Below are 20509 nucleotides of genomic sequence, written 5' to 3' on the forward strand. Positions count from 1 at the left end.
CATACATACATATATATATATATATATATATATATATATATATATACACACACACATTTATATCCACAAAACAGAATGTGAGCCAAGTAGTATGTCTGAATACAGTATTCATTAAACTAGCGACATGTCCCTGGATGACCTACTACTTCAAATAATGATTTAAATAAACAATTTGGATGATCTGTTCCTTTAAAGTCACTATGAAACAAAAGTAAATCTGAATGTGAGCTTGCAGTCGATTGTAAGAAAGGGACGGGGTTTCCAAATGACTGTTCAGTATACGTCATCAGAAAGAATTATTTTGTCATTATGTCAAATTATGACATATTGATGAAAAATCACCAGGTAAAAAGTAGTTCACTATAAGACCAATAACATGCATTTTGAAAACAGATGTGAATTTTCATTTCATACTGACAAAGACTTTTTTTTTTTTTTTTTTTTTTTGCCAGCAGTACTGCAGCTGCAAATGAAAAATATCATATCCACTATTGAGCAGTGCACCCAAAAACCTTCTCAAAATCTCTGAATTAAGGCAGCATCTCTTAAGATTCCAACCCATCATTCCCTCTCTCCACGGTGTCTACACTAATCCAGAAGGAGCGGCTCATTCTGTCTGGAAGTGTTGAAGATCAAACACAGACAGTCCCTGCGCTATTGAATCAGCATCACAGGGAAGGGCTGGGTGTGTGTGCATGCGTGTTGGATTGTACGAGTCTCGAGGGACATTCATTTCGCAGACGTAGACTTTTTTCATACATATTTATGCGTCGACTCTCTTCCCCTGCCCCCTTCCCAAACCCTCTTCACCCTCAAGTCCCAGGCTAAACAAAGCACTGGAAAGTGGGATCAGAGCCGTATCTCTCACTGCCAGAGCTGAAGCATCATTATCCATTATAAATATATTCAGCATATCAGTGAAAGTACATTTAAAAACATTAAAAAGTGGAAGAAGTATAGTGAAATAAAATGTAAACGAACTCTCTAAAATGTTTCCTCGCTTTTATATGATGAAAAATGACTTCATACATGGATAGTTCACCCAAAGATGAAAATTGTGTCATGATTTACTCACCCTCAAGTTGTTCCAAAGCTGTTTGAATTTCTTTCTTCTGCTGAATACAAAAGACATTTTGAAAAATATGGGTAACCAAACAGTTGATGGGCCCCATTGATTTCATAGTATGGAGAGAAAAAAATATATATTACAGAAGTCAATGGCTTTGTCAATGGTTTGGATACTGATGTTCTTCAAAATATCTTTTTTTGTGTGTGTTCAGCAGAAGAAAGAAATTCATACAGGTTTGGAACAAGTTGAGGGTGAGTAAATGATGACATAATTTTCTTCTTTGGGTGAACTATCCCTTTAAGATATGAGGTCTTGTTTTCTGAAAAAAATAATAATATCACAATTAAGTGAATTCATGCTTAAAACAAGAAAATATATGTAATGGAGTAAGAAAAATGAATATCTTAAGTCATTTTCAAGTAAATGCATCTTGATTTCAAGTCACCATGAAATCAAAATGGACAATTCTTTTTTTTATGGAATATTGCAGTATTTTTTATAAATTATTCATCTGTGCACATCATTTTTTCTTTCATGTGCTCTAACCTGATCTAATAATCTTTAATCAAAATATCTTTCCCTCCCTCTTGCAGTGACATCTCTTCTCTTCTCTGATGACGTGTTTACTGGCGTGAGGGCGGGGCAACCTGTGACTCACATGAGATCCACCAATAGCAAACCACAACCATCCGACCATCCAATCAATACCTGATGGACAAAATGAAATCCCGCCTGTCAATTTTCTTATTCGAGAAGCTGTTTCACATGGATATACAGTATAACTCTCATAACGGTTCTCTGTCTGCATGGCATATTAATCACTCACTGATGAAAAAAACTGTACTGAGGGATCTTACATGCACAGAAAAAGAGAATGAGAGTCGTAATAATGTGTGAGAGTAGATGACAGCTACCGTAATTCAAACTCTTTGTGAAGCTTTATAAAACACTTCCTCCAGGCATTTGCTGATTAAGCTCTGAAGTGGCACAACAAGATTAAGTGGGCCGGTCAGAACAGTTAACCTCCAGCTCTGAGAGCCCAGCATTACTCATATTACTTCAGCTCGATGGACTCGCTCTATTGTCTATAGACAGCTGCCTTGACTGGGGTGAAGCGTGATTAGCCTATGTATGGAATGCAATTCATTTCAATAGAGTTTTGCATTGCCATACTGCTGCGCTAATGGCACAATACTCTAATAAGCACACAAAGATAAGGTAAAATATAGATTGAACTATTTTTACCAATACTTACAAAATTTGCATCTACAAAATTCATCTATAATTTTGGATTTGTATTTCCTCAATTGCATTATACTATTGGCTTCTCTATGACGGGTACATGCAATGCCGCCTTAGGACAAGAAATACCATGGTATTAACATTAATATACCATGTTTTTTGGACACTACCATTATGGTAATTCCATGGTATTCTTTGAAGAACTTAAATTCCAAGTTACACTATACTGTTTTTTTTTTTTTATGTTTTTGAAAAGTCTCTTAAGCTCACCAAGGCTGCATTTATTTGATAAAAAATACAGTAAAAACTTTATTTTTGTGAAATATTATTAGAATTTAAAATAACTGTTTTCTATTTGAATATATATTAAAATGTAATTTATTCCTGTGATGCAAAGCTGAATTTTCAGCATCATTACTCCAGTCTTCAGTGTCACATGATCCTTCAGAAATCATTCTAACATGCTGTTTGCTGCTCAAAAAACATTTCTGATCATTATCAATGTTGAAAACAGTTATGCTGTTTCATATTTTTGTGGAAACCATGATACATTTTTTTCAGGATTCTTTGATGAATAGAACGTTCAAAAGAACAGCATTTATTTATTTCTTATGGCTTTGATGCATCTTGGCTGAATATAAGTATTAATTTCTTTAAAACAAATCTTTGAAAGGCAATATATATAAATAATGTAATGAAAGCAGTGCCATCTGTTCTCACAACATCGGCTTTATGGGAGTGCAAGGACCAAACAATGAAAAATGCGAATAATAAAATGCAACTAACCATATAATCATTCACAGAAATGATAACAAAATAAATGCACAAATGAACTTTTATAAGTGGGGGGATGTTTTGCTGATTGTGTGTCAAATCAAACATTGGTGTAAATTCATCTGTCACTTGGTAGAAACTGGCCAAATTAGACCGATGCCACCATGGGCAAGTTGTGTAACATGAATAAAAGTGCACAAGGTAAAATAATTATGGGTAACACTTTACTTTACAGTGTCATGGTTACATATGGTTACAACTTATGGTTACAACTTATAGTTATTACTATAGTAACTACATGTAACATATTATGTTACATGTAGTTACTATAGTAATAACTATAAGTTATGCATAATAACATGTAACTAACCCTAAACCAAACCAAACCCTAATATATAGTAAGTACATGTAGTTCTTTAATATTACTCAGTACTTAAATGGATAATTACAGTGTAACATGGACACCTTAAAAATAAAGTGCAACCAAATAATGAATCGTACCTTTGAAGGACATTTTTGTTTACTTTTATATGATTTTATTTGACAACTTCAGCAAAGTATTTGCTTGCCACTTATATAAAGTCACAGTGACATCACCATAATAGTACCTTGGTACTAAAAAAGTACTTTTTGTAAGAGCATGTACTTTGCAGGCAAGTTTTCATGGAACATCCCAAGGTAACACTATATTTCTGTGGTCCAGTATAGATATTCTATTAACTATAAGTAATGTTGAAACAACAACATGTCAACTAGCACTCATTAGAGTATTAGTAGACTGTCTGCTTAATATCTGCTAACTATTCATTCTGATGCTCCCCAACAGACACTCCACTGACTATAAGCAACTACATGTCAAATTATTCTACTAACCCAAACCCTAACCTAACAGTCTAATGAAAGTCTACTAATACTCCAGTGAGAGATAGTTGACATGTAGTTGCAAAGTTAAAAAGTAGAATGTCTAAAGAGGACCATCGAAATAAAGTAACCCAATACTGTAGTATCATAATATTGCATACTCTCAAATTACTGTAAATTAATGTGGCTCAATTGCATGTAAATGTTTGTGCTAACAAAGATGTATTTTACACTTGCAGTCTTCCCTCTGTATTATTGGGAAAAGACCTTAATAAATGTCCCATTCTTGATTATAGTCAAAGACACAATGCAGGAAATGAACGAGAACTGTGCGTCTCTGCAGATGAACTGCAGCAGGGATGAGACATCTTTAAACCGAAAGAGGCCACTGCAGGCGAGACACAACAATGGACCCTACCTTCCTGTCAGCGTTGCTATGGCGACGGCTGCGGGCTTCGCGCGTGTACCTCACGGTTCTGCATCCCATTTAAAACTGCAACACAGCCGAAACAACGGCGATGACAGGAGACATGCCGCTAACTCAATCCCACAATGAAAAGACCGACAGCTCTGATCCAATAACCTGAGGACTTGAGAGGTACGACTGCAGCACAAAGGACGCTTTCTATTATATAACAGTTCCTGTGATTCAAATAGCTCAAACACAACGGCTAAATCCAAACAACCTGGGCATAAACAAAGATTATCAACCTATGTTTAACAAATGAACCACAAAATACCATGTCAGAATCACCTTAAAAAAAGAGGTGGGATCCAACCTGCACCTCTGCAGATAAAGCATAATGGGACTGATAGCCGTGAAAGAACAGAATGTAATGAACAAATTCACACGTATTATAAACCTCTTGAAAGGCATAAAAGTGACTGTTTTCTGAGATTATAATGGACTTTTTACTCTCAGAAGTGTGCAACGTGACCACACTAAGATATAAAGATGGTCAGTAACTCTCACTAACACACACACGCACGCACACACACACAATTACCTTTCTTCTTGACCATGACCATCAGTGATAAGTGATATGAATCAATAACCAGCCCTGGTGGAGTCGTATCCAGTGAGATTCAACGCCGCATTCAAAAAGCTATAAGCAAAAAATCCAGTGAACTAATACACATGAATATAAGAGGAAAATGTGAGTGAGAAGAAAGCTTAAATGTCTCCTAAAACAACAGAGGCAGCCCGGCGTGTGCCTGCTCCCCTGTACCCCTCTGTTCTCTTCTCCTCCTCTTTCTGCCCCCACCCCTCGTCCCATCCCCCTTTTCTGTCTCATTAATCCGAGGACTCGCCCATCTTCCTCTGCAGTCTGGAACTTCCCGGCTCTGCCAAGCAGAATTTATGATTGTAGCGGCCAATTTGGCTTGATTAAGCTAGAACAAACATTCAAAAGGTTCATATCAAACGGGTAAAAAAAAATTTTTTAAGGTAATGAGGTTCATATGTATTGAAATATATAAAAAGGAAATATTCAAACAAATACTAAATGATTCAGAACGCTGCAGCTCGTCTCGTCTTCAACGAGCCCAAAAGTGCCCACGTCACTCCTCTGTTCATCTCTCTGCACTGGCGACCACTCTCTGCTCGCATCAAGTTCAAGGCATTACAGATCTATCACAGGGTCAGCTCATACTTTCACTCACTCCTACGAGTCTACATCCCTACCGGAAGCCTACGATCAGTCAATGAGCGACGTCTCGTGGTTCCATCACAGAGAGCCAAAAAAATCACTCTCCAGAACATTCTCATTCACGGTTCCATGCTGGTGGAATGATCTCCCCGTCCTCATCCGGAATGCAGAATCCCTGACAACTTAAAACTCATCTCTTCCGTGAGCACTTTTAACTTTTAAAAAAAATCCTTTCCTTTTCCCTTAATCCTCCCTTGTCTGGCTTATGCTAGCCTACTCTGAGCAATGCCTGCACTTTGTATTTTGAGCACTTCTTGCCTTTTCATGATGACTTGCTTATTTTAGTCCTAATTTGTAAGTCGCTTTGGATAAAAGCGTCTGCTAAATGACTAAATGTAAATGTATTGGTTGAACAAACTCACACCTTAGGTTGAGCCAATGTTAAAGGTGGTATCAGTGATTTCAGGCCCAAATATTATTTTTATCACATTCATCTAATCTTTCCTAACGATCCGCTAGCTGCCCGCCCCATAAGCATGCCGTCAAAAAAACGTGTCTCTGTAGGCAGCCTAGGCTCTGAGATCTGCACACAAAAACAAATGGTTTAGCCAAACACTCAAAACCAAAACAAATAGTGTTCCAACCAATCACCGACAGGGGGAGGGTGTTGTGAGGTTTTGTGCTCGTGCACGGCTGCACGCGAAGTCAGAGCTGAAGAAAAAGCTGGCTCAAAACCTCACAACACCCTCCCCCTGTCGGTGATTGGTTGGAACACTATTTGTTTTGGTTTTGAGTGTTTGGCTAAACCATTTGTTTTCTGAAATGCATGAAAACATAGCCAGAGTTATCAGTGTTGACATTTTTCAGAGGATTCAATATGAAAATGACTTCCGCGTTTAAAAATTTGATTTTAATTTTTAAATGTCATACATTTCACTGAAAAGTCTCATAAAAAAAAAAAATGTTAAATTTTTTTTTGCCGATACGCTGTGTGAGTATGTAAGACATGCTGCACAAATAGCATGCATCAATTACCCCTCCCTAGCAGATTGGGGAAGATGGAGGGTTTTAGATGAATTTTGAAAGCGTGTGCAAAATGCTATAGTGAATGGTAACCAGCCATTTAAATATTGAGCAGAAAGCTCATTGGCTGCAGATGCAATGTGAACCAATCAGCTTGTGCCAAGAAGTTAACGCTGTAAATATCGTCAGTTTGTGCCATCTAGAGATCATGACAGAACTAGGCATATATACTACAAAACTCATGTGCTCAGCCCATCCTGCTACTCATAAAATAACTAAACTGCAATGTCAGCATCTTTGCTGAGAAAGGCCAGCCGTGCCGCCTTCACCTGTGACATATCATTAGATCACACAGGTTTGTCTGGGATCATGACAGCAGACAGGACATGATCTTGTTTAATCCACTATAAATATCCCTGTGATTAAGCTCTGACAATCCTATTACTAGACACAACAGAGACTAGTTACAAAGAACTACATGAGCATAGTCTTCTATTCTGTGGACAGAAACACTCCACCGAGTTCCCTCTATTCAAAAATAGCTGTCAATTCTGACAAAATACATAAATAAACAAATTGCAAGCAACATATAAATTCCACAATTGTGAAGTTTTACCAGTGACTGATTCCGACAGATCTTAAAGGACTTCTCTGCCTTTCATTTTGTTCATTCATACATGCAGTTTTGAATTATCAGAAATAGCTGACACCACAATAACAGAACAGCAGAACCACTCAAACAACATAGCAGTATGATTCACAACCGCCTATACACAAAATAAAGAAGAAATGAGCCGAAATGTGTGTACTTTCTGATCTCAATTTCTCTCAGTAAAAAATTAGCATGTACAAAATATTTCACAAGCTCAAAAGCAAAGCAGAATGCAAATGTCTGCTAGTCAATATGTAGTTAAGTGACACTGTAAACCCTAATCAAACCCTAACCCTAATTAAAATAATTAATTGGTTTGAGTGAACTTAAATTAAACAAATTAGTTCAATCAAATGAATTTTTATTTAGAACTTTCTCAAAACAAATGGGTCTTAAAAAAAAAGTTCTCAAAACAGACACATCTTAAGTAATCTGAATTGTTGTTTTAAATTCATGAAATTGTTTCTTTAAATTTTAAACAAAGTTAAATTTAACTGAAACTGGGCTGGGATTTCTATTTCCCAGCATGCTTTGCCATGACACTTGAAAGGGAGAGTAGAAATCCCAGCCCAGTTTCAGTTAAATTTAAGTTTGTTTAAATTAAAAGAAACAAGTTCATAAAACTCAAAACACTGAAAAAATTCAGATTTGCTGCTTAATATTTTTGTGGAAACTGATATTTTGGATATAGTCGGGACCTGAGGATCATCAACCTGATGTGGCAGCGTGACCTCACAACGCATTGGTGAATGGGAGATCTGTTGTTGTGGCATCTAAGGTTGAGTCTGGATCGGCGGTAAACTGAGGATCATCAACCTGAGGTGGCAGCGTGACCTCACAACACATCCTTGAATGGGAGATCTGTTGTTGTGGCATCTTGAGTCTGGATCAGCGGTAAACTGAGGATCATCAACCTGAGGATCATCAACCTGAGGTGGCAGCGTGACCTCACAACACATCCTTGACATGCCTAGAAGCATCAATGAACACTTTACCATACGCAAAAACGTACTTTACCTAATCATAGCCTGGTTTAGTGCATTGCGGACACATTTCTAAACACTTCTGGAGAACTAAATGTATGCGACTGGCGCTAATGTGTCACTCAACTGGTTACGTTTTGCTTTAGCAATGCCATGGGCTTGATTCCCAGAGAACAGGAGGTCCAGTTTTGGGGTAAAAGCATCAGCCAAATGCATTAATGTAATGGAAGATGTATATAATAATCTCTGCTGTAGATTCAACTTGTATGATGTCAACATAACATTCAGAATCAGATAGGATGGGCTAAAACATTCAGCATATTATTTTCACTATATTGATTATCATATTTAAATTTGTGCAAAAAATAGGCAATTTTTTTTTAACAATAAATGACTAAATCTAGTAGCCAGGGGCCTATTCGTAGGTCCTGGGGAATCTGCTCCATTCATAATCCAGCCCTGCATCTAATTCTGAAATTAAAATAGTTTCACATGCATCAAACTCTGTGCAATTTGTTTGAATCACTGTGCAATAGCACTGCACTGCAAAATTATTACACCCCTTTGTTATTTACATAAGAGCATTTTCATTGATTTGTCATGCCATTATCTTTTCCAATAACACTGCTCCACAATTATTGACTCTCTGCCCTTCTCAGATGACCCTGTAAAAGCTCTTAGTCCTCCACAGTAATGTCCAGAAGTAAACTCTTCCAAGCGGATCTATATGGTACATTAAGGAATTCCAGGATGAGGGAAATGCAACTTAAAAAATAACAAACAACAAATATGCAGTCAAACAGAACACAGACAAATGTTTTAATGAGGTCTCTTAAAGACTGCATCAAAAATACAGTAAAAAAAGTTATGTGAAATATTATTACCATTTAAAATAACTGTTTTCTATCTGAATCTATAAAAACATGTAATTTATTTCCTGTGATCAAAGCTGAATTTTCAGCATCATTACTCCAGTCTTCAGTGTCACATGATCCTTCAGGAATAATTCTAATATGATGATTTGCTGCTCGAGAAACATTGCTGAAAACAGCTGTGCTGCTTAATATTTTTGTGAAAAGTATACAAATACAAACAATATAAATGTCTTAAAGGGTTAGTTTAAGACATTTACCCAAAAATGAAAATTCTGTCAGTAATTACTCACCCTCATGTTGTTCCAACCGCGTAAGACCTTCGTTCATCTTCGGAACACAAATTAAGATATTTTTGATGAAATCTGAGCCATGTCTGAATCCTCCATAGGCTGCTATGTGACCGAAACTTGCTGGCCCAGAAAAGTTATTAAAAAGATCGTTAATATAGTCCAAGTAACTCCAGTGGCTCAATCTTAAGTTTATCAAGCGACAATAATACTTTTTGTGCGCAAAAACAAACAAAAATAACGACTTTATTCCACTTTTCATTTCCTTCTCTCTGGCCCTCGTAGTGTTTTTGCGCTGCGCGTCTGTGTTGCACGTCATCACGCATCACACACATGACCGGCGTCGGCCAATAGTGAGCCTACTTGGTGACGTGTAACACAGACGCGCTGCGAAAAAACACTACGCGAACCAACTAGAGGTCCAGAGAGAAGGAAATGAATAGTGGAATAAAGTCGTTATTTTTGTTTGTTTTTGCGCACAAAAAGTATTCTCGTCGCTTGATAAACTTAAGATTGAGCCACTGGAGTCACTTGGACTATATTAACGATCTCTTTAATAACTTTTCTGGGCCAGCAAGTTTCGGTCACATAGCAGCCTATGGAGGAGTGAGACATGGCTCAGATTTCATCAAAAATATCTTAATTTGTGTTCCGAAGATGAACGAAGGTCTTACGCAGTTGGAACAACATGAGGGTGAGTAATTACTGACAGAATTTTCATTTTTGGGTGAACTAACCCTTTAACTGCCACTTTTGATCAATTTAGTTGATCCTTGCTTCTTTTTTGTAACAATAAGGTTTCATTAGTTAACAACTTTAGTTAAGATGAACTAAGAATAAACAATACTTAGACAGCATTTATTAATGCTAATTTCAAAATTTACAAATACAAAAGTTTTATTTGTTAATATTAGTAATTTCACTGTGAACTAACAGGAACCAACAATGAATGGAATACTGTAACAAATGTATTGCTCATTGTTAGTTCATTTTTGTTAATAAATTAACTAATGTTAACAAATGAGACCTTATTGTAACGTAAAAAAAAAATAAAATATAAAAAAAAAAAAAAACACCACAAAATCTTACTGACCACCCCAAATTTTGAACGGCAATGCACGTAAAACTTCTTCTTTCAAGCCAAATGAAGTTCCTTTCCCACAAAATCGCTGTAATCTGTTTGTGTAAATCTTCACCCAAACAAGAGTTTACAAGCAAATCCCAAGAAATCTGAAGACTGTTGATGGAGGAAATCTGACATGCTGGATCTGTCCGATGGTCTAATACGAATAAAGCCTTTTTGGTAGATTCAAGCATCCTTGTAGAAGTTTAGTGTTACATAAAACTCATTTTCGAAAAGCAGCAACCATCATTTTTTTACATTAGTGTACTGATTAATAAATTGCATAATGCTCTTTCCTCCACACACACACACACACACACACACACACACACACACACACACACACACACACACACACACACACACACACACACACACACACACACACACACACACACACACACACACACACACACACACACACACACACACAAAAGTTTGATGTGTCATGATGTTTCCTTGCACTTAGATGAGCACTACCTCTTGATTAGCATAATTAATTGCTTCCATCCCATTAAAAGCATGTAATCCATTTTTAGCAACTGATATATAAAAGGATTCATGTTTTGGAAGCTGATGGAAAATTCATAAAAACTATTTTCCATATGAAATTATATGAATACTAATGTGATCATGTTGGCGACAAAGACATATTACTAGTAGGACCAGTGTTGGGTAAGTTAATTCTTTCAAATAAATAATATAAAATTGCATAAATTATTCTTGAACTGACCAGTGTTTAAAGGGAGATTATATTAAAAACATACATTTTAACATTAGATGTTAAATTCTGATGTTGACTGCACTATTGTTTTATATACGTTTATATATGTTTATTTGGTAGCACTTTATTTTATAGTCCTTTTTTCCGCATGTACTTACTATGTAAGATACGTACAGTGATTACAATAACCGGGTAATAACTAACCTAAACCTAACCTTAACCCATGTAGTTGCCTTATACAAGTACACTGTAAGCACACATACTGTAAAATAAAGTGCAATCAATTGTTCTAAAGTCTATACATCAGTAGTAACTAATTAAATAACAGAAAAAATTCTAGGGAAAAGTAACTAAACTACAGTAATTCAATTACTTGGTAATGCATTAAGCCTAGTACACTAGAACAATGCTGACTAAAGTTTCCTAAATACTAACAATTGAGCTTTACAATTACCATTGCTCAGTTGATGATGGGTCTAAATTTTAAAACTGATCTAATAGTGTCTCTTTTGTAACAGTATTATGCAATGAACAAGAGGTGTGCAATGCTAGGTTTGTTCGTACCGGGTACCAGGCTCTCGCTCAGGTAGTAGTCGTCAGGGTTGATAAACGGCAGCTGTTCCATCATGGACTGTTTGGGAATGAGGTACAGCACTTCTGCCACACGTCCATTCTCTATGACAGACATGCGTTTGACGGAGTTTGTGCGTTTGATCCGGGTGCGATCCACCTGCTGACTGCGTCCCGAGCCGCACAGTTTCCCCAGGCTGTTCAAAGTGGGAAGGGAAGGCATGGCTGTGGTGCACAATAAGTCCTTAAAAACACACAAACTTGGCCAAAAATGCCTTAGGAATAAGTCTTCTCTACAACTGACTCAATATCCAGATGATGACCGGTGATCCGGTTCCACGTTCCAGCAGTTGAGTCTGCAGAGAGTGCCAAACTTCAACCAAAACCCTCTGGTCTTCAGATGAACAAATCTTAAATCTTAAAGTAAATGCTTACTCGTCACAATTTAGTGGTTGCCAGATGCAATTCTCCTACTCCTATCTCAGGTGAAGACCACAGGTGAACCCCAATCCAAAGTGGAAAGTAAGAAGTGGCTCGAATAGCTCCTTTCCTTCCCCTAAGCGGATTAACCCTGACGTCTGCCCCCCGATTATCTCTTGGACAGGGTTTGGCGACGCCACCAGAGCTGCTGCACAAGCTCCTTGCTGAGAGCAGTTTAACGACACAACTAAAAATACCCTGATCTTGATCTAAATCAAGAATGGTCATCTTTGAGACAATTAGCAAGCCCTTATTCGAACAGTTCGATTCTGTTTTTAGAAACCGCAGTCCATTTTCTATTAATACAATTGAAATGTAACGCACGAGATTAGCTGAAAACAGATACTCAGAGATATAGATTAGTTCTAATCCAACAAACTCCTTTAAATCTTTAAATCACAGGATTTTCTAATTCAGCCAAAGAAAAGCGCCGTCAGAATGAAACAGAATGATCAGATTATGATCATGGCAGCAATAATCAAAATGTTAATTCTTCATATATGCTCGCAGAGTCTGTAATCTTGAGCAACACATTTTGTGATATACTATTATTAATATAAAGGCAGCTGTTTGGCACAACTAAAATAATCAAACTGTTGTGGTTTAATTAATGTCTTATGAAGATTAGAGGTGTAATAAAGCGTTACAAGTTCATAAACCCACCCAAACCTCTCTATTTGTTCCCTAACCTCTGGAGGAAATAGGTAATATCAAATGGGCATAAATAAACACAGGGACATTAAAATAAATAAATAAATAAAATAAAAGAGGAAAAAAGAAACAGCAGTTATTTATATAATTTTCTAGAGAATGTATTTAAAATGCCCAGATAAGAATATATGGGATTGCTGAGTTTCACACCGCTTTTCATTTATTTTGACCTTCATCAAATATTGTAACTACAGCTAAATTCTCCATTGTGCTGCCTGGTGAAACCTCATTATGGGTTTTTGGGCTTTCTGCCAATTTTCTGGGTGGTAAGTAGAGTTGGCATCCAGCCAACGGGAAAAAAAAAGAAAATATTATAATTAAACAACTTACATAAATGATAAACATTTTTATTAAAAAAAATTATAAGAGTAAATAAAATTAAAGGTTGTCTAAGTGATCCCGGGAGACGTTTCTTCTTGTTGACATTCGAATTATTGTCAAACAAAACGGAGGCTGGCTAGACCCTCCCTCCTCCTCATCCCGTCTCCTCCCTCCTCCCCTCCCTTCCGGCATAAAGGAAAGTCAAAATAGTCACTACAAAGTTAAGTTTTACTGATACTTCATTCAATGTGTAATGTCGCCAAGTTAGATAAATGCTTTTATATATTGCAGAACAGAATGCAGAAAAAGAGAAAAATTATCTTAAAATCGTTTTGCCACCTGAGGTTATAAATAGCTCCCATACAAGGACGCAATGATAGCAAGATAACGTTTAGCTTCGCGTTTCCCAGTGAGCATAAACAACGGTGGCGTTGTAAACCAATTTAGTCAAAGTTGTCAATAGCCTATAAATGAATATTCAAATTCACGACAAACCGTGGGTGAAAACAAGCCTTAACTTACACAAATTGTCGCCCTACTGTGAATTTGCTTGATCATTTACAATAGAGATTGATCGCTGCTAGAAACATACATGTTGTATTCACCAAAGTTAACGCTGACTGCATAAATCTAGCTAATTACATCCTTGTGTTGGTTTGGCGAACATGAACGTCAGTTTAGAAAGAAAAGTGGATTTACCTGTTCTACAAAAACAGAGCAACTGAATGTCGGATAGTAGCTGCTAGCTAATCCCTTCTGCCGGCGGAGGTCTCGCCACATTTCAAAGGTTTCTCCAGTAGCACCTCAATGCAGTACACAAGATCCGAGGGGAGGAGTCGGTTCTTATATAAGGGGTGGAGATTGGTAGGTTTAGGAGTGGAGATGGGTAGGTTTAGGGGTGGGTTTAGGGATCAGGGGGTGGAGACGGGTAGGTTTAGGTATATGTAAGGTGGGAGGAGTTGGATTTTATCCAACTCCTCCCCTTGGATTTTATGCTCTGCATTGAGGACCATCTCGGTTTTTCCGATGTAAATTCGGGACTTCGCGCGTTCCTTATCCTTGTCCCTCTTGCAAGTTGTTCTGTTCATCGGAACGTCGTCTATTTGGTCGTGTGTCGGCCATAATTCAAATTTCCCTCTTCATCTCTCTCCTCCACACACCCACCTCATGTGCACGCGCACTAACCCCGCAAACGCGCAAACCCCACCCTTCAACACTTCTTGTCGGTTATTGGCTGGAGCTCTGTTTGTTATGTTTCGGGGTGCGGGTGAGCACAGTTTGTTTTTGTTGCCGTTTGTGGAGCCTGTGGTGTCTACAGAGACCGCGTTTTTTTACAGTGTGTTCAGGGGACAGGCAGCTAGCGGATAGTGAGGAGATGTTTGCTGTATGTGACAAAAAATGTTTTGGCCTGACATCGCTTAGACAACCTTTAATTATAATATTAATATAGACTGACATTATGAAATTAGCATTAAGATATAATGAATATAATTATTAAATAATACATTGTAATACATATTAAAGGTCCTGTTCTTCTTGATCCGATGTTTCAAACTTTAGTTAGTGTGTAATGTTGCTGTTAGAGCATAAATAATATCTGTAAAATTATAAAGCTCAAAGTTCAATGCCAAGCGAGATATTTTATTTAACAGAAGTCGCCTACATCGAACGGCCCGTTTGGACTACATCCCTCTACTTCCTTCTTTAATGACGTCACTAGAACCGTTTTTTGACTAACCTCCGCCCACAGGAATGCTCCCTCAACTCTACCGAAATTCGTTTATGCACTTGCGCACTTCTTATAACTTACTGTGTTTACTTAGCTCTTATGATGTAAATGATGATAAACTCATCAGTATATGTTTGATCATCATTCAGACCTCAGACTTGTAGGCTATTAATAAATAATGGATACATACAAGCAGATGACAAATACGTTATAATAACCGTAATTAAACTACTAAACTATACCTGTTTCATCTCTATACAGCACTCTGACTCTGTAGGCATTATTGTCCAACTCGAAATGAACACCGTTACTGAGAGTTTCTGATATTATCATCATTCCGTGAGGTGTTATTGTCCTGAGAGACTGAGCGCGAGCTCATGAAGCTCCGCCCCCTGGGTCGTCCAGCAGCAGCTTATTTGCATTTAAAGGGCACACGCTAAAACAGCGCGTTTTTCTGTGACCCAAAAAATGACAATTTAAACATGCTGTAAAAAATTATCTGTTGGGTATTTTGAGCTGAAACTTCACATACACACTCTGGGGACATCAGAGACTTATTTTACATCTTGTGAAAAGGGGCATAATACGGGACCTTTAAATAATACACAATGCATCCAGAGCACATAACCTTTTGTAACACCCTGCCACATCCATATAACCGACTAGATCTGATAAAAACGAGTCCAGTAAACTACATGACAGACATTAGTAATTATAAATCAAACATTGTTTAGTAATCTAATGCTGTTTGAAGAGCAGTGCTGAAGAAAGCAATTTATGACAATATTGTGTTACTCCCTAAAAAAAGTAACTAATCACTTTACTTAGTTACTTTTTATGTAAAGTAATCCATTACATTAGTTTTGAATTACTTTTGCTCACCTGGGCTGGCCTTGCTTGTTTGTTTTTTAATAACAAAACAAACAAACAAAAAAATATATATTTTGGCAAATGTAAAGGCCCTTTCACACCAAAAGTGAAATGAATGAGCCTCGGGATGAAGAAAATGCAAATTCACACCTGCACAGTAGAGGGCGGAGCTAGAAAATGTAGAAAATTTAAAAGTAATGTATTACTTTATCAATTACTTGAAAGAGGTAATCTGATTACGTAACTTGTAATGTCGAAGAGTGCTTTAGTCGCTGTCATTGACTGACCGAGATAATTCACCAAATGATGACAAATCATGGAGAAAAGCACTAACCTACTGCCATTATGAAATTACAGAGTAAAGAATGAGATTTAAGAGACATGTGCTGCTCTGCACACCCCGCAGAGGGTCTTTCTGCACTACAGATGCATTACAGAGACCGTGGCTCAGCAGTTTATACTATTAAACACACAAAGGCTCTGTTCCAAAACTTACAAAGATGTATATGCTAGCAATATTTTAAGAAAGGTTGTACAGAAAGGTAATTATCTTTCATTTCTAAGATAACTTATTTTGGACAAACTGCTGCATCATACTTATCCTTTACAGTGAAGGTTATAAGATAAAGCAAAAAATCTGGACACACACACACACTCTCTATTTAATAACAAAACTTTTTTTAATGAATCTATTTGAAGTATTTCTATTTAATTCAATATTTCTATTCAATGCATTTTTTTTTTTTTTGCTCTAAGTATCATGCCATTATCAACAGCTCACTAGGTTTTTGGAAAAGAGAATCAAAGGGTTTTGCAGATGCTGATAGAATTTATAACAGACTGAGGCAGATTATAACTATGCATGTAATCTTTAAACTGTCAAATGTTGAACATAATTTACATGTTAACTGAAAAGGGAGGGTGTGAAGAGAGATGTAAAGAGATGGGTTTAGAGTGACAGAGAGATGAACTTGCGTTCTCATGATCTTCCTCTGCTTCTGAGTGATATAGGGCTTCATGAATATTAAATGAAGCTCTCTTCCGATCTCTCTCAAGGCCCTTTCACGTGACTCATGCACTGCTTTGACCTCAACATGAAAAGTTGAAAATGACACAATTTTACAAGATTGTTAGGTAGAAAGATAGTGGGAAATGTACCATAAACGCTAAAAAACATTTGTGCTTAGAACAGAAAAGGTCCCTGTACAACTGCTTTGATACATTGCAGAAAGGAAAAAAAAAACTTGCTGAACATTGAACTTTACTGACCGGGTGATCTTGGTGAATATAAATTAGTTCAAGAAAGAGTTTCAATGCATTGGTCAACGCTGACGTGTAACAGTGAAAGGGCCTTCAGGCTAAGTGGTTGACCGATATGGGTTTTCAGAAGCAGAAGACAATATCCAGAGCTTATTTAGCCAATCTGAAACTCTGTACGTCTATGGTTTTGTGTATTTGGGACTGCTGGCATAAGATTTGACGTGTCTTTGGAGAGCGAAGTTTTGTAAAGAGGTAAGAAAATTTTCAAAATCACTTACAACACCTTTAATTACCGCACATTGCTAGAATTTAACACTATTTTAGACCATTTACATAACAGACACTATAAATATGCATTACTTATCATTATCGTTTATTATTATCAATGTTGAAAACAATTATTTTTTCAGGATTATGTGATGAACAGAAAGTTCAAAAGAACAGTATTTATCTGAAATATAAATCTTTTGTAACATGATAGTCTACCGTTCAAAAGTTTGGGGTCAGTAATATTTTTTTTTTGGAAAGAAATTAAAGAAATGAATACTTGTTTAGCAAGGATGCATTAAATTGATCAGAAGTGAAAAAGTAAAGACATTGCTAATGTTACAAAAGCTTCATATTTCTATTTATCAAAAAAAAAAATGAACAACAGTTTTCAACATTGATAATCAGAAATGTTACTTGAGCAGCAAATCAGTGTTAGAATGATTTCTGAAGGATCATGTGACACTGAAGACTGGAGTAATGATGCTGAAAATTCAGCTTTGCATTGCAGGAATAAATTGCATTTTGTAATATGATATATATATAAAAGTTATTTTTAAATAGAAAAAATAATTCACAATTTACTGTTTTTACTGTATTTTGAATCAAATAATTGCAGCTTTGGTGAGTAGAAGAGACTTCTTTTTAAAAATAAATAAATCTTACTGATCTAAAACTTCTTAACGGTGGTGTATATATAGAGTGCAAAATATATTAAATAGATATACATATTACACACACACACACACACACACTTTTGATCAGTGCAGTATTACAACTCCAAACCCGCTGTGATCCTAAAAATCGGCAAGTGACTTCCACCTGTTTTTGTTTGTGGTCTCCAAAGATGCCAAAAACTGCGGCATCATCTTAGACTCTACTCCACTGAAACTCAAACTCTGAAAACATCTTAAACATGCCTCAAACTTGACACGTGAACTTGGCATAGAAACCGCAAAAAGACTGATGAGTTTAACATGCTCTTGAGCACTGAAATCATTCATCCAGTTAAAGGGATAGTTCACCCAAAAAATGAATATTGTCATAATCATTTACTCATCCTCGAGTTGCTCCAAACCTGTATGAATCTCTTTTTTTCTGCTGAACACAAAAGAAGATATTTTGAAGAATGTCATAAACCAAACAGTTCATGGGCCCCATTGACTATATTTATTTTCCATGGAAGTCAATGAAGCCCATGAACTGTTTGGTTACCCATATTCTTCAAAATATCTTGTTTTGTGTTCAGCAGAAGACAGAAATTCAAACAGGTTTGGAACAACTTGAGGGTGAGTAAATGATGACAAAATTTAAATTTTAAGTGACACCCTTAGAGCATCTCCTGTGATATAAAAAGGCCACAGTGAATGAATGAGCAGGACAACATGTCCTCTTCATATATGTTTTAGATACCATCTACGTTAATGTTTTATCATTCAGATTTGTATTTTTCCTTTCACTCACTCCCATTGAATTCCATGTTCTCTACACACATGGGACAGACGAGTTTGCGGTTTCTTCTGTGAAGTGAACCATACAGCAAATTAGCTTAGCACAAACTAACACAAGGTACAGTGGGAATAAATCTCTCTGCTGCAGAGCAAACCTCCCCGGTTCACCTCGCGAAAACTGATCCAGCTCCAGCGCACATATCAGAGACAACTCCCTTACAAAGGAAAACAATGAACACAAATCAAGCGTAAACACAAAGCCCACCAGCCTCCTATAGAGATAAACCCATAAATCACACAGAACAAGACACTGGGAAGTCTGAGACGGTGCTTACCATCAAGTCCGAAGCAGGAGGTAATTTTTTGGGCGTAGTTGCACAGTCCATCGTAAGGAGGCTGTTTTTGCTGGTGCACTGCACTCTTATCCCCCATCTCTACTGACAAGCATATACACACTCTCACCTTTCAACCTCACACACTCACAGGACGGCCCCGGCAGGACATTCTGAAGCTGCGTCCTCATCAATTATTCACATTCGCACAGGGCCACACGCGCACACACCAGACTCGCCCCCCCCTCGCACACACACACTCACGAAAGTGCTGAGGCGGAGTGTCCTCACTGCATGCGTTCTGGTGTCCGGACTGGGAGGAAGTGGAGGAGGAGACTCAGGTTACCGCGGTACCAGTTGCCAAGGATAGGCCGGTGATGCCGCAGTCTAACAGGTAGAAGTCTGATGCCCTGGTGCAGAGGCAGGGCGGGGCATTTACGGGATGCTGTCGGACACAGAGATGCAAGAACACACACACACACACACACACACACACACAGTACGTTGTTTAAGAAATACTCTTCCCTAGTTGGCTTGCATTATTCAGCTAGGTTTGTCAATCATTGTGTCTGATATGGAAGTCGGTTTCTGTCACAGTTGATTAAAAATTGTGATTGTGTTTTAATAATGAGATATTAAGTCATTATTGTGAGTTAGTGTCTCGTAGTATTTTTGAGAAATCATTATTATGAGGTTTCTCATTACTAGCAGATATGAAGTAATAACAGGAATGTTTCTCATTATTATAAAATACTAAGGTTTAATATCCTGAAAAACAGCTTCCGTAGCCTGCAATAGCGATCAAATAATATTCTTTTTTGTTTTTTTTCTCTCATGGCTGATGCTGTTATCTAGGCTGGAAGGTTGATGATTTAATGCTAATAACGCGGGTCAGTAAGATTTTTACTCTCTTCTTTTATTAAGAAAGGATGCATTTAATTGATGAAAAGTGACAGTAAGAACTTAAACATTGTTACAAAAGATTTCCATTTCAAATAAAAGCTGACTTTCTATTCATCAAAAAATCCTGCAAAGAAAAATAATTACAGTTTCCACCAAAAGATTAAGCAGCACAACTGTTTTCAACATTGATAATAATAAGAAATGTTTCTTGTGCATATTAGAATGACTACTGAAGTTATTTTAAATTGTAATAATATTTCATTGTTTTTACTGTATTTTTGATCAAATAAATGCAGCCTTGGTGAGCATAAGAGACTTCTTTCAAAAATATTTAAAACAAATCTTACAACCCC

General features: G+C 37.0%; 1 protein-coding gene across 2 annotated transcripts in view; it reads right to left on the minus strand.

Annotated features, from left to right (window-relative positions):
- Positions 1-20278, minus strand: part of ablim1a (actin binding LIM protein 1a) — a gene marked incomplete at its 3' end in the record, with an annotated part of 54632 nt that extends 34354 nt beyond the window's left edge. For both annotated transcript variants that reach the window (XM_081351056.1, XM_081351055.1), the window contains exon 1: positions 19257-20278. In XM_081351056.1, coding sequence (XP_081207182.1) covers positions 19257-19353 — 97 coding nt within the window. In that variant the 5' untranslated portion in view covers positions 19354-20278. The remainder of the gene's footprint in view (positions 1-19256) is intronic.
- Positions 20279-20509: the final 231 nt, after the last annotated feature.

Source organism: Scardinius erythrophthalmus (genome assembly GCF_964197995.2).
Source record: "Scardinius erythrophthalmus genome assembly, chromosome: 21".
Lineage (NCBI taxonomy): Eukaryota > Metazoa > Chordata > Actinopteri > Cypriniformes > Leuciscidae > Scardinius > Scardinius erythrophthalmus.